The 23,844-nt window shown below is 40.4% G+C and overlaps 1 protein-coding gene across 8 annotated transcripts in view; it reads left to right on the top strand.

The window, feature by feature from the left end:
- Window positions 1–23,844, top strand: part of Skic3 (SKI3 subunit of superkiller complex) — a 119,322-nt gene that overhangs the window by 3,049 nt on the left and 92,429 nt on the right. For 5 of the 8 annotated variants that reach the window (XR_009058368.1, XM_057789728.1, XM_057789724.1 and 2 more), the window contains exons 2-9: window positions 7,656–7,804; window positions 12,395–12,485; window positions 15,063–15,206; window positions 15,812–15,903; window positions 16,729–16,804; window positions 17,258–17,398; window positions 20,696–20,794; window positions 20,890–20,998. Coding sequence is in view for 7 of the 8 variants with exons in the window: in XM_057789728.1 (XP_057645711.1) it covers window positions 12,396–12,485; window positions 15,063–15,206; window positions 15,812–15,903; window positions 16,729–16,804; window positions 17,258–17,398; window positions 20,696–20,794; window positions 20,890–20,998 (751 nt within the window). In the remaining variant the exon portion in view is untranslated. The remainder of the gene's footprint in view (window positions 1–7,655; window positions 7,805–12,394; window positions 12,486–15,062; window positions 15,207–15,811; window positions 15,904–16,728; window positions 16,805–17,257; window positions 17,399–20,695; window positions 20,795–20,889; window positions 20,999–23,844) is intronic. The other 3 variants (XM_057789726.1, XM_057789727.1, XM_057789725.1) reach the window with 2 other exon arrangements.

Raw genomic sequence — 23,844 nt, 5'->3', positions numbered from 1 at the left:
CAGAGGCTCTAAGGTGGCAGTATACATTGAGACTGAGGAGTGAGATCTTTGTAGTAGACACAAATTTCCTGCACCATGGAGTAATACCTTCAAGCATGTTCTTTGAAATATACTTTTGGAAATGCTGGCATCGGTCATAAATGTTACAGGATCTGACTAGTGTCAATTTGGTATGGATCAGGTTGTATGCTTGACACTTCACCTTGGTTTTTAATGTTGAGTGACATGAGAATAGGCAGAAGTAGGAGTAAGTAGAATGAATGGTTGGGAGAAGCACTGATGCACAGAAAACTGGAGGGCTATCCAAGAGTGATGTCTGAGTGCTGAGATACTCCTTTTGCTGATCTAGATTTTGTTGCCAGATCATGGTGTGTCTTATATGTACTACTCAACAAGATTGTGTCCTAGTTAGAGTTACTGCTGTTATGGTGAAAGCAACTTGGGGAGGAAAGTCAGGACAGGAACTCCAACAGGGCAGGCAGGAGCTGATGCAAAGTCTATGAAAGGGTGAGGCTTACTGGTTTGCTCCCTGTGGCTTACTCAGCCTGCTTTTTTATAGAAACCAGAACTACCAGCCGAGGTGTGGTCCCACCCACAATAGATTGGGCCCGCTCCCAGCAGTCACTAATGAAGAAAATGCTCTCAACATGCTTGCCTGCAACCCAGTCTAATGGTTCTCTCCCCCCATTTGAGGTTCTCCCCCCCAATGACTTTAACTTGTGTCAAACTGACATAGAACTAGCCAGCAGAGATTGATTATTTAAGGGGCTCCAAGCAATATGAACCTTGCTTTTGGACACTTACTAAATTGGAGAAGAACACACATCTCGGTGGAACAGTTAAAAAGTTCTACTGTGTTCCAGTTGAGTAGATCAGGATTGTTGTAGGGAGCTGCGGGCCTGCTTTTCGTCTTGCCCGGCTCCTGCACGGCTAGCTTTATACCCAAAATAATGACACACAAACTGTATTCTTTTAAACACTGCTTGGCCCATTTCTATTCATGTGTGTAGCACCCCAAGGTGTGCTTACCGGGAAGATTCTAGCCTACGTCCATCCTGGGTCGGAGCTTCATTGTGTCTGCTCTGGAGAGGAGAGCATGGCGTCTGTCTCTCAGAGGAGCTGCCCTGCATCTGAGCTCACTTCCTCTTCCTCCCAGCACTATTCTGTTTACTCCACCCACCTATGTTTTAACCTATGAGGGCCAAGCAGTTTCTTTATTACTTAACCAATGAAATCAACAGATTGATATATGACACTCCCACATCACTTCCCCTTTTTCTGTTTAAATAAAAAAAGGAAGGCTTTAACTTTAACAGCAAAATTACATATGACAAAACAGTTATATCTATTTTATCTTTTATCATAACAATGGAAAACTATAACTATCTATCTATTCTTCAACTCCATCAAAGACGCCAGAAGAATACAATATTACCTAAGCAAACAAAAAGTAAGCAATTTTCAAAACTCTAGAAATGACAGAGACATCTCGCTGCCTGGACAGTCACCCAAAGTTTCTCTGTACCGTTGGGGCATCCATCTTCGGCCTACAGGCCCATAGTATCCAGAGACTTTTCTATGAAGCAGGAAATTTCAAAGGTAGTTCAGTCACTATCTGCTAGGTCCTGCAGAATGTCTCGCAGACTCTTTCATAAATCAGGAACCCCAAAAGATCATCTCACCTTTAGTCCTCTCTCTGCGGGTTCTCTGTGTCCAGTTTATACAATAGTCCAGGCAAGAGCAGTTTCTTGCCCAAATAGCTATCAAACTCCATAAGGTGCCTCTTCGATGCCCATCTTCTTCTTGAAGTAGATTGGTGCTGCCAGGAGCAGAGTGTCTCATTGTCATGAAAAACCCTAAGTTATTAAAACATTTAAAATGCCATATTCTATAATCTTAGAAAGATATGAAGAATGCCTATCTAAAATATATCTATGTACATCTAGAAAATCTAACATGACTACAAGCTTGACTATTATTAATAATTATCCATTAACAACCTACATACATTACATTTTTAAATGAACTACACAATCACAATACCTTAATCAAGATCAGAAATAAATATACATATAACAAAATTGACCTTAAATCTAAATCACTAAAGCAAAATCCATATCAATGCAAATTATTCATACCTATATCATAACCCCCTTTAAATGTAAAAGAACATTTATAAACAATATTTGGGAATATGGGCGCAGTTATTTCTCTCCAAACTGCTTCCTGCTGAATGGGGGCGCTGTTATTCAGGTCTTTCATGGTATAACCTGTGTGCTAGGTTCCTCTCAGTCGGCAGTTGACCAAAATAATTTTTTGAAGGTGTTCACAGCAACCCTTCAGGAGGGCGTGGTCTATCATACCATATTGAAATAGAAGCAATCCAAAGAGTCTCATCCTCTGTGAAAACAAAAGAAGAAACTCTTTTCCAAAGTATCATATCCTTAGATCCAAATTCTGAAGTCAAGGTATTTTGAAAATATCTATCTTGGATTAGTTCAGCAGCATTTATAAACAAATATCTTTTAGCATCTGTTGCTCCTTCCTCAGCATTAAAACAATTCAAAGAGAGCATAATAGCGTACAGTATCAAGATTCTCTGTGTATTTTCCATCTTTGTGCAGCTTTATTTTAACTCTATTTTGTTTACTTTTACTTTTATTTTTTCTGTATATCTTCGTCCTGGAATAACTCTTTAGACCAGGCTGTCATTGAACTCTCAGAGATCCGTCTGTCTCTGCCTCCCAGGCAGTGGGATTAAAGGCATGTGCTACCACACCTTGAAGTCACAGAGGTCAATCTCCCTCTGCCTCCAAAGTGTTGGGATTAAAGGTGTGCACTACCACACCCAACTACTCTCTTTCTTCCTTATTTTACTTTTAAGAACTTTAATTTTCAGCCTGTATATATTTTTAAACACACTGTAAATCATTTAAAGTTTTCTTTGTCTTTGAATCTCTCTTTACTGTATATCTCTCTTTTTCTGACCACATGAGTCTTTAATTTACCAAGCAATATCAGTAGGATGAAAGCCGTGGCTTTGACGGCTGGATCCAGCCATTCCTTAGCTTTCCAGCCTCATGGCGGAGATACCAGCTGTAGCCATGTTTATCACCACAACTCTGTGACGTTTCAAGGTCTTTGCCAACAAGCAAACTGCAGCATTACGTCCACAGACAACAATCAAGTCCTCTCTCTGTAGTCGGCCCTCCTGCCTCAAACAGTCAGAGTTTGCCCTGGCAGGATGGACCAGAATGCCAGCATTTTAAAGCAGCACAACTTTTTTTTTTTTGCTACGGCCGAAAACAAACAAGCATGCAGTCAGCTTTTATCAATACCATTTAAGTGTTTCGTGGCAGGACCTCTTAATGAGCTGCAGGGTTTTGCAGCTGAAGCTGAGTCAGGAAGCCTCTCTTAGATGAGAGCGCTTGCTTGCCTCTAGCAGGCAGAGCAGACCCGAGAAATTGTTGCTACCAAGAAAACATGCTTTACTCTATTCTTTCCCAAGCTTTCTCAGGCTTTCTGTAGATTCAGTGCCCCATGTCTGGGCGCCATCTGTTGTAGGGAGCTGCGGGCCTGCTTTTCGTCCTGCCCGGCTCCTGCACAGCTAGCTTTATACCTGAAATAATGACACACAAACTGTATTCTTTTAAACACTGCTTGGCCCATTTCTATTCATGTGTGTAGCACCCCAAGGTGTGCTTACTGGGAAGATTCTAGCCTACGTCCATCCTGGGTCAGAGCTTCATTGTGTCTGCTCTGGAGAGGAGAGCATGGCGTCTGTCTCTCAGAGGAGCTGCCCTGCATCTGAGCTCACTTCCTCTTCCTCCCAGCATTCTATTCTGTTTACTCCACCCACCTATGTTTTAACCTATGAGGGCCAAGCAGTTTCTTTATTACTTAACCAATGAAATCAACAGATTGATATGACACTCCCACATCACAGGATAGTGCAGGCTTTTTTGCTAGTACTTATGTCCTGGCTTATTTGAAGAGGACGTACTCTGTGTTTGTTGGCAGTTAAGCAGGCAAGAAACTTACCTCTTCAGAGAGCAAGGATGAAGTTGCAGATGGGCTGAGTAATGTTTTTAAACTTAAAAAAAAATGTATGTGTGCTGTAGTTACATCATCTCAGCACTTCCCTGCCTTTTGTGTCTTCTTGCGATCGCCTCCTGCTCATTCATTTCCTGGCCACCCAGACCCAAATAATAACACAGAAACTATATTCATTATAACACTGTTCAGCCAATAGCATATGCATATTTTAGCTAACTCTTATATATTAAATTAACCCATTTCTATTAACCTGCGAATCACCACGAGGTTGTGGCCTACCAGTAAGGTTCTGGCTGGCGGTTTGCATCTTTCTTTTTTGGCAACTACATGGCGTCTCCTCGACTCCACCTTCTCTCTACATCTCTGTTTGGATTTTCTGCCTTGCTTTCCTCTGTTAAGCCATTGGCTGAAAACAGTTTCTTTATTAACCAGTGGTAATAAAACATATTCACAGCATACAAAGGGAAATCCCACATCAACCTCCTCTCAAATTCATAACCTCTTTTTCTTTAATTATTATTGTTAGACACGCATATGTAGAAATGAATACATACATACAAACTGCTGACCGAATTTATTGTTGCTCACATGTATATGTTGTTAGGGTGGACCACTTGGTATCGATAACCAGTTCGTGGTTTCATTCCTCTCCCAGCAGTCATTAATTGCCTATTTCATCTATAGGCAGAGATCTTTGAGATTTCCACTCTCCATGTTGGCATGTCAGCTACTGTTGTCCTTACCCGGGTCTTGTTTAGGTAACTATATTGTTTTGAGTTCATGGGGACACCTTCCCCGCCATAGATAGGCAACACATGTTTGCAACAGATGTCCTGGTACTCTAACTCTTATAATTTGATAGCCTCTGGGTGAGCCTAGGGTGTAGGGTTGTGTTGTAGATGAATCAATTGGGGTTGAGCAACTGCAGTCAGTTGTTCTAAGCATATTGACCAGTTATAGCTTTCTGTGATGGTTTCCAACTCTTGTAAGAGAAGCTTCTTGGGTGAAGGGTGAGAGCTACACTGTCTGTGGGTATAAGGGTAAGTATTAGGAATGCAGTTAGAGGGGAAGAGAAAAATGCAGCCTAGAAATTATACAGGTAGGGAAGTGGTAGTGGTAGGTTTTTCGCTAGGCTCCATGGCCTCACAGGCATGGGGAGTTGCTAGGCTTGTAGTCAGAATGAATTCCTTCCTATTGGGCAGATGTTACTCTGATTAGATAGCGGTTGGCTTTCACATACATGTCAGTGCCACTGTTGCCTGTGGGAATCTTTACTCTTCTGGTCATTGTGGTTTGTAGATATTACTGGTGATTATATTGTATATAGAAGACTGTTGATTACTTTTCTCTCTTGTCAGCTTACATGGTACCATCCAGTATCAGAAAAGCTAGTCCTTAGGGAAGAGGACTTTGGGTCAGATCCAGCCTGTTCTCCAAATCCTCTGAAGTGTTTTGATCAATAGGGACGTACCCTCAAATCTGCTCTTACAGAAACATAAAGGTTCATCGGAAACAAAGACTTCTAAATGTCTCCTACCAACATTCCTTAGCATCCATAAATTATATTAATACATCTTAGTTGTTTTGGATGATTTGTTTTAAGAAATTTTCTTTGAGTTGTTGTTTGTGTTTCATAAAAAATTTCATAGAGTGAATTTTGGTTTGGGATGACGACAGAACTTCCAAGAATTTCTGCAATGGCCCTAATTGTCACTTCTGCCATTTTCTGTAATCTACGTATGGGAAGCAGTGCTCTTAGCTTCGACAGTTCTAAAGTCAAAATAGCTACCAGTTTTGAAAGATTTTGAAGATACTCTATATGTCGCAGTATCAAATATCCATCCAAGATTTAATTCTTTGTCTAGGAATGAACATTCATTTCACTCTTATGCAAATTTTCTTTGCAACTAAAGAATGTTGTACTCTCAGTAGGTATTTGATTTGTATACCTTTGTTTATGTACCTTTGTACTCAGGACTGCATAAAGTTTTACAGGTGAAAAGGAGTTATTGAAATTTGGAGATGCAGATTAGTGTCTTTCTGGGAAAGACGAAAGACTGAAATCATACAGATTTTTTTTTCTTATGTTTTAGATTGTGATCATGTGGGCGGAAGGCTGTTAGTTCATTCCCAGCTGCTCAGCTCCGAAATAATCATACAGAAACCACATTATGTACAATACTGTTTGGCTGATAGCTTAAGCATATATATCTTATATCTCAAACTAACCCATCTCCACTAGTCTATGAATCACCACAAAGTCGTGTCCCCAGCGGCAGCTACCTCATCGGCAGCTACGTGGTTTCTCCCTGACTCCGCCTGCTCTCTCCCTCTCTCTTTTAGCCTGACTTTACTCTGTTAAGCCATTGGTCAAAAGCAGTTTCTTTATTAACCAATGGCAAAAAGCATATTCACAGCATACATCAGCTCCCACATTATGATCATGGTGAATCTGATTTTTAAAAACTTTGGAAGGGTTTGGGTGTTTTATATCACCATTTCATGGTTGTTTTACTTGATTTAGATGAAAAAAGTGGGTAAGGAGCAGATTGACATTCAGGTCAAAAAGAAGATGCAGGTGTGATAACAGGTAGGAACTGAGTGGTTTGTTAAATAACAAGCAGGCAGTCTGTCTTCTCTTAATAGTTCTTTACCATTCCTTCAATAGATTTTTTTTTTTAAAAAAAATTATACTACAGGTTAAAACAAGTATGTGGTAGTTTGAATGTCATTGGCCCCGATAACATCATAGGGAGTGGCAATATTAGGAGTGTTTGGAATTAACATGCACTCATACATGCATATGTGTTTGATGAAGGGAATACCTGAGAGCCTGTTTATAAAGGAAAAAGGAATGGGAAGAGAAGGGATGGTTATATTGTAGTGTAAAGAATTCCATGTGGAAACACATAGCTATGGAAGGTACTGAATACGGCAGCTGTTATCAAGAGAAAGTGTGCTTGTCTCTAGTGTGCTTAAAATAACGTACACAGTCGTGATGTTTCCCTGCTGCTGTCCTTATTCTATGTTCATCCACCTGATTCTCAAGATCTAGCATCTTAGGTGGCTGTGCTTTCTTTACCCTTGTTGGCTTCTGTCTCTCACTCCTCTTCCTTCTCCCCTCCTCCTGTCTCCCCTTTCTCTGACTGGAATTCTTTTCCTCTCCATTGTTACGTCCTGTCTTCTCCTAGTAGTCATTGTGTGCTTACCCAGCACACCTTCTCTAAATTCCTACAGGATTTTCTTCTTAATCTTTAACATTTGGTTCTCTCATGGTTCACATGATGTCTTAGATGTCTCTCCAGCTTTAGATTGTATTCTTCAGAGCAGCAGGGCCCTTTTGTGTTTCGTCATGAGTGGGTGAGCTGAGCGTGGGTCCACGTTGTTTCTAACTTGTGCATGCTCCCACATAAAGTCTTCTTTTCCTTTTTCTTTTCCTTTCCCCTTTCCCCTTTTCTTTTCCTTTCCCCTTTCCCCTTTGCCCTTTGCCCTTTGCCCTTTCCTTCCCTTCCCTTCCCTTTCTCCCCCCCTACCCTTTGACTTGGGTATCTCTCTTTGTTTGTCCAGGTCAGTCATCCTCATTGATTTCTTTCTTTTAGTCTACAGGTTTTTTTAATAGAAGGAATGTGGCTTGAGAAAGTTAATGTGAAATCAGCACTGAACTTTGTTAGTTGCTGCCATTAAGATTTGTAGACTGAAAAGATTTTTTCTTCAATTCACCTCTGAATTAATATCAAGATACTTTCAGGTAAGACAGTAGTTTCAAAGGTGATAGAATATGATGTGCTGTTTTAAATTAAGTAATTATTGCTACAAGTTCTTAAATTGTATTTGGGAAATCTGAATGTCTCACAGCTAAATTGATTGTATAATGTATTAATTTTTGTATTGTTCTGAATACCAGCTTGCTTTAAGTTAAAATACTCTTATCTTGAAATCTCTAACATCATAGATTTGTTTTGTATTTGTACATTTCACTTTGGCTGGAATGTACTGGTAATGTTCTGTTAGTATACTGTGTTTGTATAATCTGTTAGTGTACCATGATAGTGCACTGCTAGTGGAGCGTGTTAGTGTATTTATTACATTAATGTAGCATGTTAGTGTGCTGTGTTCGTGTATCAAATTAGGGTTCTGGGTTACTGTGTTGAGTTAGTGTTCTTGTCGGGGTCTGGTACCAGCCTGGACCCTAAATTATTTCTCCAGGACCAGAGGGGAGCCGTGGGATTAAAGACACAACTTACATGGCTTTATCAGGAGGGAGATTCTCAGTGATCCCTCAGGAAATCCTCAGTTCATATCCTGAAAATTTCTCTGTGTTTACTTTCCAAACAACCTTATATCCCAAAACATAAACCGAGGGTGAAATTCGTTAGCATTCTGCTTCCTAGGTGACCAGGTGAATGGCTGAGGTCACGTCCACACCCACCTGTGCCTGCTCTGTCTGGTCTTTCTGTCTTCCTGTTCTGTATGCCAGCTCTATCACGTAGGCTGAATTAGCATCTCTATCCCAGGCTTCCTCCAAATTACAAAGAAGGAGCAGAACAACATCCTGACCCTTTGTTAGGGATGGCGACAGGCTAGGTGACTGACGACCTCCTGTGTGGCAGGTGCAAACTATGGCCAGGGATTCTGGTCACCATGCCATGTAGAAATATGGACCTACATGTACTGCATGAGTGAATTGTGTCAGTGTAAACTGTTAGTATACAGTGTTAGTTCAGTGTACTGCATTGTTCTGTTAGTGTACTTTGTTTAAAGTGCTAGTGTACTGTGTGTACAATGCTAGTGTACTGTGTTAGTGTACTGTGTGAGCGAATTGTGCTAGTGTACTATATTAGTGTACGTGTTTGTATACAGTGTTCATGTACTGTGTTCATAATAGATTGTGTTCATGTATGGTGCTTTTATAATGTGTTAGTGTGCTTATGATGGTAGAATATTTATTGTGTTCCCATACTACATTTGAATACTATGGCAGTGTGCTGTGGTGGTCACCTAATTCGTTACTCTGAATATCTAGAGTCTGTAGCTATTTAGTATCTAGGTATGTATGTATGTATCTATCTATCTGTCTATCTATGTATCTATCTTATCTATGTAGCTATATATGTATCTATCTATCTATTCATCCATTCATCTGTCTTTGCTTTATCTTTTATTATTATTATTTTATTTTATTACTTTAAAAATACCAATCCAAATTCCCACTTCCTCCCTTCCTCCCATTCCCCTTCCACTCCCTCCACACATCCTCCCCCCCACTCCCTTCCAATCCTAAGAGAGGGCAAGACACCCTGCCCTGTGGAAAGTCCAAGGGCGTCCCCTCAACATCCAGGTTGAGCAAGGTATACATCTAAAGAGAATAGCCAGTACATACATTAGAGACAAACCCCAGTGTCATTGTCATTGGCCCCTCAGTCTGCCTCAACTGTCAACCACATTCAGAGGGACTAGTTTGATCCCATGCTCATTTATTCCCAGTCTAGTTGGAGTTGGTGTAGTGATGAGGCAAGCAGGCCCGCTTTTTGTCCTGCCCAGCTCCCACATGGCTAGCTTTACACCCGAAATAGCAACACACAAATTGTATTCCTTTAAACACTGCCTAGCCCATTAGTTCTAGCCTCTTATTGACTAACTCTCACATCTTGATTAACCCATTTTTAATAATCTGTGTAAAACCACGAAAGTGTGGCTTACCGGCAAGATTTTAACCTATGTCCATCTGGGGCCGGAGAATCATGGTGTTTGCCTGACTCTGCTTTCTTTCTCCCAGCATTCTGTTATGTCTACTCGGCCTATCTAAGCTGCTGTCCTCTCAAAAGGCCAAGGCAGTTTCTTTATTAACCAACGAAAGTAACACATAGACAGATGACCCTCCTACACCAAGTTGGTGAGTTCCCATTAGCTCAGGCAAATTGTCTCATGGGTGAACACCTCATGGTCTTGACTTCCTTGCTCATACTCTCCCTCCTTCTGCTCTTCAACTGGACCTTGAGAGCTCAGTCCAGTGCTCTGATGTGGGTCTCTGCCTCTGTTTCCATCTGTTGTTGGACAAAGGCTCTATGGTGATATTTAAGATAATCATCAGTCTGACTACAGGACAAGGCCAGTTCAGGCACCCTCTCCTCTATTGCTTAGGGTCTTAGCTGGGGTTATCCTTGTGGATTCCTGGGAATTTTTCTAGAGTTGGATTTCTTGCTAACCCCAGAATGGCTCCTTCAATCAAGATATCTCTTTTCCTTGCTCTCTTATCTGTCCTTGCTCCATCTCAGCTATCCCATTCCCTCAAGCTCTCCCCAACCCTCTCCTTCTTCCCTCCTTTTCCCCTTCTCCCTTTTCTTCTACCCCCTGCCCCGCCACCATGCTCCCAAATTTTGTCAGGTGATCTTGTCTGCTTCCAGTTTTCGAAAAAGCATTTGACAAAATTCAGCACCCCTTCATGATAAGGGTATTGGAGAGATTAGGGATACAGGATCATATGTAAATATAATAAAAGCAATATACAGCAATCCAACAGCTAACTTCAAATTAAATGGAGAGAAACTCAAAACCATTCCACTAAAATAAGGAACAAGACAAGGCTGTCCACTCTCTCCATATCTCTTCAACATAGTTCTTGAAGTTCTAGCAATAGCAATAAGACAACATAAGGAGATTAAGGGGATTTAAATCGGAAAGGAAAAAGTCAAACTTTTGTTATTTGCAGATGGTATGATAGTATACATAAGCGACCCCAGAAACTCTACCAAAGAACTCCTACAGCTGATAAATACCTTCAGTGATGTGGCAGGATACAAGATCAACTAAAAAAAAAAAAAAAAAAAAAAAAACAGTAACCCTCCTATACAGAAAGGATAAAGAAGCGGAGAGGGAAAGCAGAGAAACACCACCTTTCGCAATAGCCAAAAATAGCGTAAAGTATCTTGGGGTAACACTAACCAAGGAAGTGAAAAACCTATTTGACAAGAACTTTAAGTCTTTGAAGAAAGAAATTGAAGAAGATACCAGAAAATGGAAAGATCTCCCATGCTCTTGGATGGGAAGGATCAACATAGTAAAAATGGCAGTCCTACCTAAAGCAATCTATTGATTCAGTGCAATCCATCAAAATCCCAATACAATTCTTCACAGATTTTTTTTTTCACAGATCTTGAGAGAACAATAATCAACTTTATTTGCTTTATCTTTATGATAAGATTAGAAGTAGGTCGAGTAAGCAGAAAATACAAATGTTTCTCTTTTAAACATTGTATTGTGATTGTATTTGTTTTGGGTAAGTCAGTAATTTGTAAAATTTTAACATGGACTACCTTATTTATGATTAAATTAATATATTGTAATATTAAATAAAATACTTTGCTGATAAAGTAATATATCTTTGAAAATTTTAAAATGTTATTTCTAAAAAATCAGTATACAGAGTGTTAAAGTTTCATGTAGCAAAGGTTACCTTGAACTTGCTGCGTAGCAGAGGATGGCCTTGAACTCGTGATTCTTCTGCCTCTGCCTCCCTGATGATGGGATTACAGGAATTGATACCACACTTGGGCACGTGTAGTGTCTCTTCATGGCTGGTATTTGTGTGCAGTTTTGCACAGTCTTCTATCCCTGTGTAAACATTTATATTATTTCTCATTAGAGAAAGTAATATTACAGTAATCTTCAATATGAGGACAGTATTCTGGTTTACATGGCACAAAATCTAGTATTAAAATAACTGTGTTAGCCTTTAAAAATTCTCTCATCTTAGTTACCAAAGCTGTTTTTGTTTTTCTCTGTCTTTAGCTTATTCTACTGGATCTTGCTTATAAAATTGTATTGGAATTACTATGTATTGTCGGTCCTTGTTCATAAGATCATCTGTACTTTAGCTAAATGTGTAGAGAGTGAGTGTAATTCTAACAGCTCAGTTTCAACATGCACCTGTCGGTCACCTGCCATTTGTCAGATACTAATCCTGGAGCCAAAAAAGCGATAGCAGACAAAACCCTTTTATACAGAACTAGACTACACACAGTGGCTAGAGCCGTAGAACATACGTACGGGAGATGTGTTGAGCATTTGAAGTAAAGTAAAGCAAGGGAAGGGTAGAAGGGAAAATACGCGGTTTTGAGTAGGATGGGGAAGGAGTAAAATTTTAAGTAACTCGTTCAGGGAGGTTCCAATGTGGAACAGACATGGGAGTAGAAATCTGAGGAGCTGTGTGTAGGGTAGGGGACAGACTGTCCCAGAGAGCAGGAGGTAGATGTCTCCTTTTCACACGGTTCAGTTTTTTGGGACTCTTTTCATTGGGGAGATATTATTGTATGTTCACTGTGACTTCTTGTCTTGATAGAATGTCAAGCAAAGAAGTGAAGACTGCCCTGAAGAGTGCAAGAGATGCAATCAGAAACAAAGAGTACAAAGAAGCTTTGAAACATTGCAAGGTAAAAGATATTTATTTCTTTGGCAGCCAAATATAGTACCAATTTATGAGTTATTTTGAGGTATAAGTCATTTACTGTCCACATTCAGACAAGTGGTAGAACCAATAGAGCATATCTCCTTATTAATGGGGTAGGCTATTATTGCTGCACTTGATTTTCTTTATTTCTAAATTACCAAAGCCATGTTTGTTCTTAAAGCCAGACGTATCATAAGCACCATGCATTATGGAATGCAGCAATACTTTAGCGTTATTATTGTTGTATTACATTAAAAAATGTATCTGTTATGTGTGTTGTGCTGTGGAGGTCAGAGGACAGATTGTAGGAGTCATTTCTCCTTCTGCTGCGTCAGTCCTGGGGCTTGAACTCAAGTCATTGGATTTGATAGCACGCACCTTAACCTCTGGGCCACCTTGCCTACCTAGCATTTTATTATTTTGAGGAATGTTGACGTTCCAGTTTCTATCTGACCAGTGGGTGGAAGAAAAAAAATTCTAAAGCTTCCTCACATCCTGATGGGAATGTTCTTGTTAAACAGAGAAGTTGAATGTGGTGGAGAAACAGATAGTAGAGGTAGAAGTGAAGTCCTTAGGGAGATCACCCTCTGCAACGCAGAGTGTGACAGGAAGCCTTTAGCTCCTCTTCTGTTGTAGCAGGAAAAAAGATAGGGACAGATAGATCCATGCAGGGCTCCATTTGTTGATTTGGCAGTGGAAAAATAAAAGCATTTTTCTCTGATAGCTTCTATTTTTGGTGGTGTGTGTTGATGGTAGGAGATGAGATGCTCAAGTTGCTGCTCTAGTTTGAGACTAAAGCAGGTTTGAGGCAGTTGTTATTTATGCTGCAAAAACTTATGCTTAAGAGGCCAAAGGATTACAAGCTTATGAGTAAAAGTTTGAAAGATTGTTTAACCCTAATAAGTGCCCACTGGAAGTTTTGTGTTATTAAAGTGAACTCGGTGAGTGATGGGGTTGAGAATGTGTCTTTTTGTCATGAAAAGCCCTGAGTTCTTAAACATTTTAAATGCCATATTCTGTCGTCTTTGAAAGATTTGAAGAATGCCTCTCCATCTGAATTACATCTCTGTACATCTAGAAAGCTTAACTAACATGACTACAAGCTTGACTATTATAGGTGATTATCTGTTAACCTTTATGTCTTAATTATATATTACATTTTTAAATGAGTTGCACAAACACAATACCTTAATCAAGAGAATCAGGAAGACCTCTCTTAAAGGACCTGCAGCATGTCACCAGGAAACAGAGCCCATCCAAAAAAAAGAAAATGTGACTAAACTTTGTTTAGAATTCCTTGCCAAGCCCTCTCAGGTTTTATGTGGATTTAGCTAGCACACATTGGAGCAGCAATCTGTTGTAGGAGGCTGCTTGTTCCTGGCTGCTTAGCAGCGGAAATAATTACACAGAAACCATATTATTTACAATACCGTTTGGCCAATAGCTTAACCGTATTTCTGGCTAACTCATATCTTAACCCATCTCCATTAATCTGTGTATTGTCACAAGGCTGTGGCTTACCAGGTAACATTCCAGCGTCTGTCTCTGGTGGGGCTACATGGCTTCTCTCTGACTCTGACTTCTGTCCCAGCATTCAGTTTAGCTTTCTCCACCTACCTCTCTTTCTTGTCTGCTCTGCCCAGGCCTAAGACAGTTTCTTTGTTAAACAGTGGTGTTCACAGCTTACAGGGGAATACCACATCATAGATTCAACTCATAGAAGTGTGATTTTCCCTAGAATATGCAAAACCTTGAGAGCCAGATTTAATTTAGCTCCTAGTTTTTTTCCTTTCCCTAGAATATATTAATCTTGTTTTAAGCTATTTACTTTACTTTAGTAAATACTCATATCTCTCAAAGAAATATCTGTGTATAATTTTGTTCTAGATGGCAGGTATTATTTAAACATTTATTGCCTTTGTTGATTTGCTTGGTATAGTTATATTAGGATGAATTTATCTGTAACTGACACAGAGAATTTGTCTTTAATTTTGGAATGTATTATTTTTTTTTTTAAAGATTTATTTATTTATTATTTTTTTTTTTTAAAGATTTATTTATTTATTATGTATACAACATTCTGCCTCGATGTATGCCCGCACGCCAGAAGAGGGCACCAGATCTCATTACAGATGGTTGCGAGCCACCATGTGGTTGCTGGGAATTGAACTCAGGACCTCTGGAAGAGCAGCCAGTGCTCTTAACCTTTGAGCCATCTCTCCAGCCCCTAGAATGTATTATTATGGAAAAGGCAATATTGGAGTTGGTTGCAGTGATTTGGAGGCAGGGATGTGACTAGGAATTGCTGCTCTTCTCTACCCAACATTCTCATGGGGTAAGGGTCGGATCATTTTATGTAGTTATCAAGACCCCTTGGGCATTTTACTAAAAGGTACCTCATGTTCCAAACCCTTACGATCTTTCTTTCACTGTACCTGGCTAGGTACCATTCTGTGGGCTGCTCTGTTGGCACCAAATCCAGTGTCCTGGCTATTGCTTTGTTGCTTGTTCAGTAGTTTTCAAAATGTAATAACTTACTTTCATCTTTTTTCTTAATCAGACAGTGCTAAAACAAGAAAAAAATAACTATAATGCCTGGGTCTTCATCGGTGTTGCTGCAGCTGAACTGGAACAGCCCGACCAGGCCCAGGGCGCCTATAAAAAGGCCACCGAACTAGAGCCAGAGCAGCTGCTTGCTTGGCAGGTATGGGGACATGTTTCATTTCCTACAGTATGGGCAAGCAGGTCTCGGGACATGGTTCATTTCCTACAGTATGGGAAAGCAGGTCTGGAGACATGGTTCATTTCCTACAGTATGGGCAAGCAGGTCTCGGGACATGTTTCATTTCCTACAGTATGGGCAAGCAGGTCTCGGGACATGTTTCATTTCCTACAGTATGGGAAAGCAGGTCTGGAGACATGGTTCATTTCCTACAGTATGGGGAAAGCAGGTCTGGAGACATGGTTCATTTCCTACAGTATGGGGAAAGCAAGTGTAGACTCCAGTGTTAAAATAAGCATTTAAGCCTGTCTCATGAAAAAAATTAAATTTTCTAAATGTAAAAGTTATTTTTAGGTGCCAAAGATACTGTTTATCACTATTTACCTTCCTACCCAAATGGATTATTTTTAAACAGAAGATTTTAAAGATTCTTTCATACCTTCACTTTATTTGGAAGGAAATCCTGCACATAATTCATCTGTAAACGTTGGTAATTTTTAGGTGTTAGTGCATTATTTCACACAATAAATAAATGTAGGGACATGCGAGATTTTACTAAGAATCTTTACCGCTGCTTCCTTTTTTAGGGACTAGCAAGTTTGTATGAGAAGTGTAATCATGAAAATGCTAAGGGTGATTTACCTGGGGTTTACCAAAAGCTGTTGGATCTCTATGAAAGGTAAGGAGCATGTGGGGAAAGGGCAGAGTCTTCACAAGCCTGACTTAGGATAGAATGATTAGGAATTATATAGAGCTGGTCTACAGGGCTAATCCTGTATCAAAAAATCAGAGAGAGAGAGAGAGAGAGAGGAATTATATGTTAGGATTCTCTCAAAACTGATACAATGAATCTACATATATATACATGGAATTTATTAGAGTAGCTTACAGGCTGTGGTTGGACTATTGCAACAGAGAAAGCCCATGAATCCAGTAATAATTCTGTCCATGAGATGAGGTTGGATGTCCCAGATGGTCTGAGGTAAACTCAGGAATTTCAAAGCAGTAGGCTCTGATGCCAGTAAAGGAATGGACTTGCCAGAGTGAGGGCAAGCAGACATGTCCTTCATGTCCTTTATATAGGCTGCCACAAGAAGGTGTGGCGCAGATTTTAAGGTGGGTCTTCCCAGCTCAAATGATTCAGTCAAGAAAATCCCTTCCACCTGTGCCCAGCAGCTTGCGTTTTAGATAATTCCAGATTCTTGACACCCAAAAATAGCTAAGTGGAAGGATTGGTAACATCTACTGAGAATTTAGGGGCAATTTTCTTCCAGGAATTTGTCACAGAATTTCCTGTGATTGAATTAGTCTGAAAAGACTATTACAGTGACTGACTCAGTTTGGAATTTTAAAATTTATGATCAAGATAATGAATGATGATCTTTCCTCACCCTTTACAAAAGACTTGTTTACAATAACACTGTTGTCTCAAATGTCTAAGGCTTTGAAGTCTTTGTTTCCGCTATCAGAGTAAAATTCCTTTTCTTCTTCTCTTTAACCTAAGTGTTGACAAGCAGAAGTGGTGTGATGTCTGTAGGAAACTCGTGGATCTGCATCACCAGGAAAAGAGATACCTAGAGGTTGGTCAGTGGCTTCTAAAGGCTCTCTGTGAAAGGGTTAGAAAAAGGCTTCATGTAGCTTAATGCAAGTTAAAAATTAAGATAGTGTGATATCAAAAATTTTGAGAAATACATTACAGTGTTTTGGAAATTGAACTACAATTTGTGATATCCTAGTTCTAACCTTTGATTCTGGTTTACGTTTACTAAGTATGTGCCTGTGGCCTGTGGGGCTTAGCAGCCATGTATTACTGTCCAAACCGTGGGACTGGGGTGTGGTCTTCTTTCTCCTGTCTAAGTAACATTTCTGATAGAAGAACCCTGGAAATCTGCCTAATCCACTTTTTTTTTTTTTTTTTGTTGGAGTTCATATGGCATGGGATATTGTATGTTAATTGATGAAATGATTTTGGTCTTTACGTTAAACATTTTAAGTTTAAGGTAATTTAACTATTGAAATCTCCTTTTCAATAGGTGGCTCGGACATGGAATAAATTGATAAAGACACGGCAAGAAGACGGGGCAGACAAGCAAGAGCTTTATGAGCTGTGGAGAAAACTGACTCAGATGCTTGCTGAGGACATAGAGGATCAGGATAATGAAACCCAGCAGATGGTATCAACTTGTTTATTCCTCGTGGTTGCCATCATGAAAATCAATACTTAATTCAGTTAGAAAATGGAGGCACAGTGATGTAACACTGTCCTCTTACTAACTTGAGTGCGATTTAACATCTTAGCAGTTACAGACTGAACACAACTTTGTGTATGTTTACCTGTTCAGTCATCAGTTTGTTCTCGTGTTCAGAAAATGTTGTTGAGAATATACTGTATGCTAGGCAGTCCCCAAAGAGTTGAGGATTAAAACTGTAAGAAGAAGCTACTTGTTTGTTGTCAGTGTGCCACTCAGCCCTGTCACTGGGAAGGTTTACACTGGTGCACAGCTTCAAAGGTGTCACTGGGAAGGTTTATGCTGGTACACAGCTTCAAAGGTATCAGTAGGGAAGGTTTACGCTGGTGCACAGCTTCAAAGGTGTCAGTCGGCACTGTGTGTCTCTCTCCTGCTCTGTGTGTAGAGCAGGCAGGGCATCAGGGTCGGGAGCCCGTGTAGATCAGAGCTGTTCACCTGTGGTGCCTAGGATGAAAAGAGCCAAAGGATCCAGGATCCGCTGCAGGTACCTACCTTCCTTACACTGGGCCTCAGTCCCTCAAGCTTCTGCCACCACCAAGGTCACTATAGACTGGTTACCAGACCCTCAACACATGACCTTTCAAGGATATTTTTAGATCCAATTATAACATGCAGTAGTAATTACTGCCTTGTACAAGAAGTTGTAGGAGAAATTTAGTAGTGACAAAATTGGGTAGCTCATCAATTTCTTTTAAGCAATTTTTATATAATATAGCCTTACTATTTTTCTTGGTTAACACAATATCAAACATATACCAAAATTAGTAAAATATAGTTTTTACTTACTTCTACTCATGGAAAAAAATTCATAAATGAAAAAAATAATAGGTGGTACATGTCTTTAATCCCAGCACTCGGGGACAGAGGCAGGCGGATCTCTGTGAGTTTGAGGCCAGCCTTATCTACAGAGCTAGTTCCAGGACAGGCTCCAAAGCTACAGAGAAACCCTGTCTCGAAAAACCAAAAAGGCAAAAAGAAAAAGAAAAAAAAGAGAAGAAAAGAAAGGAAAAAGAATAATGTCTTACTAAGTTGCCCAGGCTGGCCCAAACTCCTGAGTTTCTGTGTTCCGCAGCAAGCAAGCTTCCTCTTGTCTTTGTTTTCTTCCCTTTTCCACCTTTCTCATTGTCCTTCCCTTTCCCCATCTCTCTTTCTTCTTCCCTTCATTCTTCTCTTCCTTTTTCATTTCATCTTTCTTCTCCTCCTTTCTACTACCCCTCCTTATTTTCTTTCTGTGTTGACAGTTGAATCTAGTGCTTGCATGTTGTAGGACCATACTGAACACTGACCTATTCCCAGTCCCCAGTTCACACACACACACACACACACACACACACGCAAAGACATGTGCAGGCATGCACTCACACACACACCTGCACACTTTTTGTTTGCTTTGTTTTGTTTTTGAATTTTGAGACAGGATCTTATTATGTAGCCCAGGCTGGCTTGGAATTCTTTTTTTTCTTATTTATTTATTTGTTTATTTTACATCGCAACTGCATCCTCCCTTTCCTCCTCTCTTCCCTCCCCCTTTCCCTGCCCCCCAATCTATCCCTCCTGTATTCACTCAGAAAGGGGCAGGACATCCTGGACATCAGTTCTTGATCCTCCTGCCTCGTTCTCCTGTATACTAAGGATTAACTGTACCTAACAATTTTTTATAAGCATATATTAACCATGCTTATTTATGGCATTCATACAAAGAACATTCACCCATCTCTCTACCCTTTCTCCTTACTTCCTGTACTTTTCTTAGTCCTTTTTTAAATATTAAAATATAATTACATTTTCCTCCTTTTCCTTTCTTTCTCCCTACTCCTGCATGCTACAACCGCCCACTTTCTCTGAAATTCCTGGCCTTTTCTTTGTTATCATTAAACATACATTATATGTGCACATTAGTTCATGTGGCTATAGTCCGTCCAGTGTTGCTTGCATATATATGACTTCGGGGCTGACCACTTGGTACTGAATAACCAATTAGGGGACAGCTCCGTGGGGGAGACCACTGGTGCTCTCAGTATTCCTTAGCTGCCTGTAGTTGTTTGCCTAGGTGGGCCCATGAGATCCTCTTCCATGTTAGCATGGCCCTTGGTATTGTGCTTGTTCAGGTCTGTTTTCAGCAGCCATGTTATTGAGATAGCAAGGATGTGCTGCCTTGTAGCAGCAGATTTCCTAGTGCCCTGACTCTTCAAATCTTTTTGTTCCTTCTGGAATGTTCTCGAGCCTTAGGTGCAGGAGTTGTTTTAAAAGAGTCATCTATTCAAGGTGGGCATCCCATGATCAGTTGTTCCCTGCATTTTGAATTGTGGTTTTCTGTAATGGTCTCTGTGGTGAAGAGAATCTTCTTCAGTGAAGGTCAGGTGCTACACTTGAAAGATTTCCTTCCCTGGGTGAATTTCCAAAGAGTGTGCTTGTGGTGTTATATTACCATACAGGATAATGTTCTAGTGGACTGCTTTGTAGCAGCCAGCAGGGAAGGGGAAGATGCTTTATTAAGCCGATGTTTTAAACTAGTTGTCCCTTACTAGTTTAGTGTGCTCAGTCGGCCAGTTGGAGTTAGGATGTATTTTAAAGCTTACATAGACATCCCCCCCCCCCATTTAAATTGTCAGGACTGAGCAGACTGTGGTGGCTCAAGCTGTAATTCCTGTAGTTGGGAGGCTGAGGAAGAGGATTTCCCACAAGATCAAGGCTACCTTGGGCTACTAGTGAGAGATACCTTACCTTATAAATCTGACCAAACAGGTTGTAGAAATGGCTGAGAGGTCCTGAGTTCAATTCCCAGCATTCACATGGTGGCTCACAACCATCTGTAATGAGATCCAGTGCTGTCTTTTGTCGTACTGGCACACATGCAGGCAGAACACTGTATACATAATAAACAAACAGATGTGATCAAACAAACAGAAGAATTATGAGGGCTAGGCATACATGTAGGTAGAACACTGTATGCATAATAAATAATAAATAAATAAGCAAATGTGACCAAACAAGCAGAAGATTCATGAGGGCCAGGCATAAGCTGAAGGTTTAGTTTTTATAAAGGAGTCTTTAGCCCTGGCTGTCCTGGAATTCACAGAGATCCACTTGTCTCTGTTTCCTGATTGCTGGGATTAAAGGCACCACCACCATTGCCCAATTTTAAAGGGCTCTTCATACTGTATAGTACTTGCCGCATTTTTCACTTAGCATGCTGCATCACCGCTGTGTGGTGTGTTTCAGCTGTGGACGGCATTTGAGAACGCACTGGACTTAGCAGACAGCATTCCCAGTGAAGAGCACCAAGGGCTCTATCAGCGTTTCCTTCAGTGCTTATCTAAAGTAAGTGACGTTTGTGTGTTTCTAATTATGGAAGTGTTCATCAGTATGTTTGATCGCTGTTGGAATTCACTTTATTACGCTTTTATATTTTCAAGTTCCCTCCTGAGACAACTAGGCTGAGGAAGGCCTGTGAAGGAATGATCAGTGTCTACCCTGCCGTGCAGTATCCACTAGAAGTGATTTGTTTACACTTGATTGAGTCAGGTAATTTTTTTATATTGCTTCCCAGAGGTGTGTGATTGTATGAAAGTGATATTACAGTCAGTTAAGCACTGCTTTAGTGCTCGCTATGTATAAAATATCAGTGTTTCTGGACATAACAGAAATGGTTATGTAGTGTTGCTATTTACAGAAAGTCTGAGAAATACGGGAGAGTAGAGTGATGCAGGACTTATGGGTTATATAGCTATTGATTCATCAATGAAATTCTGTTATTATTTAGTTTTATATTTTACAATTTTGTGAAGTCTTTGTGGTGGGACTTGAAGGATGTCTTGAACTTTCTCTGATGTTAGATGTCTGATGTTAGCAAGTCTCGGGGTGCAGGTGGCAGGTGTGCACCTGTGGTGTGTGAAACTCTCCCACCTGATTAGTTTGATGCAGTAGAAGGAATGGCTGAATGGGATGGGTTATATCACACAAATCTTGACTGCCATGAAAAGGAAACATTGAGCTTCACAGTGTTGATATTAATGCCATAGTGATCGTCTGTTTTTGAAAATTTTTGCGGTATTGTGAGCTGTTAGTCTCTAAGTGAATTAGAGTAAATTCAGGTTGGAGAGTGTCTTGTTGTGTGTGACATACTCTTGCTTCTTTGTGTACTTAGGTTGAAGAAAGTTGGTTGTTAACAGCTGGGTTACGAGGAGCTGGGTCATCTGAAGTGTGTATGTCTGTGACCTAGGCAGGTACTTGTGTTCATTGACCACCATGTTTTTTCATGACATCCTCTGTCCTTGTCAGTGTTTGAATACAGTGCTTTTTGATGACTGGGATACACTCACACACATGCTTCTCTTCTCCTGAGATAAGCAGGGTCACAGCAGTCATTGATGGAACTGAACGGGAGACAGCACCTGCAGTAGCCTGTCGTGACCACATTATCATGGGTAGGCTGTGGCCTTTGCATTCTGCCCATCCGCCTCTCCTCTGTTGATAATTCCTTGATATCATTTCCTGGTCTGTGGGAAGTCAGTGCTCTTACTTTTAGTCGAGAGTTCCACTAACAAGTAAGATCTTTTTCTTATTCTCAAAGAGAATATTTTCCACTATCATAAAGTACAAAGTGAATTACTTTATGTGAAGTACAAGTGCTTGAGCTAATAATGTTTAGGAGAGGCTGACGTTGACCACAGTGAGCAGTCTAAGAATGCATAAATGAACTGGGAACATGATGGTGGTGGTAGAAAGGAGTAGGTGAATGGAAATGTAGCAGCTTCTTAAAGGGAAGGGCAAAATTATTTGCAAGTTTTAGTTCTTCAGAAAAGTTAGCCCGATATAGGAAGAACCATGACGGTTTATGTGAGAAGTACATTTGAAAGGAGCTATAAAAGTAGCCAGAAAATTGTTTGTAAATGGGAATCTGCAAACCAGCGCTAAGCATGTAGCTTGGAAATCATTTGTGTGCAAGTGAGGTGAAGTGATTGCCATCAGAGAAGACCCAGGGTTAGAGGGCTGAGGATGGCTGCTTGTACCGTGCTGACTTGAGAAGAGGAAGCAAAGGAGGAGGACCAAGAAAATGTTTGGTAAGAGAGCAATGGGGGGGCTCTGATGCGAAGACAGGAAAGAAAGGATTCTCATGATAGACTGAGTAACTATTTTTATGTTTAAGAAAACTAATAGTAAAGCTATTTTAAAATAAAGTAATTGAACTGAAACAATAATGGAGAAAATTGAGGAAGTAGCGAGAAGTTTAAAAGGAAAAGTGATCCAATCTGAATTCATGGAAGAAGCAGAGGAAGGGAAGCGTGTGCTGGGGACAGCGAGAGAAGCAGGGGAGAAGGACTGTGTTGTCGTAGTCTCTCTGAGCCACTTCAAGAATGGTCGGCTGCACTGGACAGATACTGTGGGAAGCCCTTGGAAGATACAGTACACAAGGGGACCGTCACACAAGGAGACTCAGAAGACAGGGACACAGGCTGTCACACAAGGAGATACGTGCTTTTGTTTATCAAAATCATCTGGTTTCTTCCAATTTTATCCTAAGACCCAGTGTGTGATATAAAGATTGATACAGTCTTTGTGATTGTTAGCGTTGCAGTTGAGAGTTAGTGACTGGTGGCTACTCTCTCTTCAGTTCTGCTGAGCTGTTTAGTGGTTTGCCCCATTCCCCCCTTGGTCTGCTCAGATGGTAAAGGGTGGAGGTGAGTTTGTGGATATTTTCCTTTGGAAAACTGCATGACTGCTTTCTCAGTAAGTGAATGTATCTTTAGTATGTTTTTTGTTTGCTTGTTTGGGGGTAAACATGGCCCTAGTATTCTTTCCTCAACCAATGTGAATTATTAGGGTATGAAAACATGAGATGCTTTTCCAACATAACATTTATCAAAGTGTGTACCTATCTATCATTCCTTGAGGTTTACAATAAAATGGATCCGAGAGTTTACCTAGATCTGCTCTAGAGTAAGTTGGAGAGAACAGAAACATAAATGAAATGTTGCAAAACATTGACTGTTAAACAAAACCCAGGATCATCCTGTGGACATTTAGAGATAGTAAATAAAAGTTGGATTGGGATGTAGCAGATTGGTAAGTGGTAGAGTACTTGTCTAGTGTAGAAGACGCCCTGGTTTATCTTAAGGGGCACGGTGTGCGTGTGCACATTTGTGTGTATGTGACAGTTAGTAAAGGCATTCTGAAAGAATTATACTGACTGGTAAGAAAACCTGGTTTAAAAGCCGAGTGTGGTGGTTCATGCCTGTCATCTCAACTCTTAGAAGGGAGAGGTGGTAGGATCCGGGGTTCCACCAGCTTTGGCTGCATGCCAAGTTTGAGGCCAGCCTGGGTTGTAGAACTAATTGGGAGGTAGGTCTGTAGCATGGTGAACAGGGGTG

This window comes from Chionomys nivalis, chromosome 15 (assembly GCF_950005125.1).
Source record: "Chionomys nivalis chromosome 15, mChiNiv1.1, whole genome shotgun sequence".
NCBI lineage: Eukaryota > Metazoa > Chordata > Mammalia > Rodentia > Cricetidae > Chionomys > Chionomys nivalis.
The sequence above is the reverse complement of the archived record's forward strand: the minus strand, read 5'-3'. Positions and strand labels throughout refer to the sequence as shown.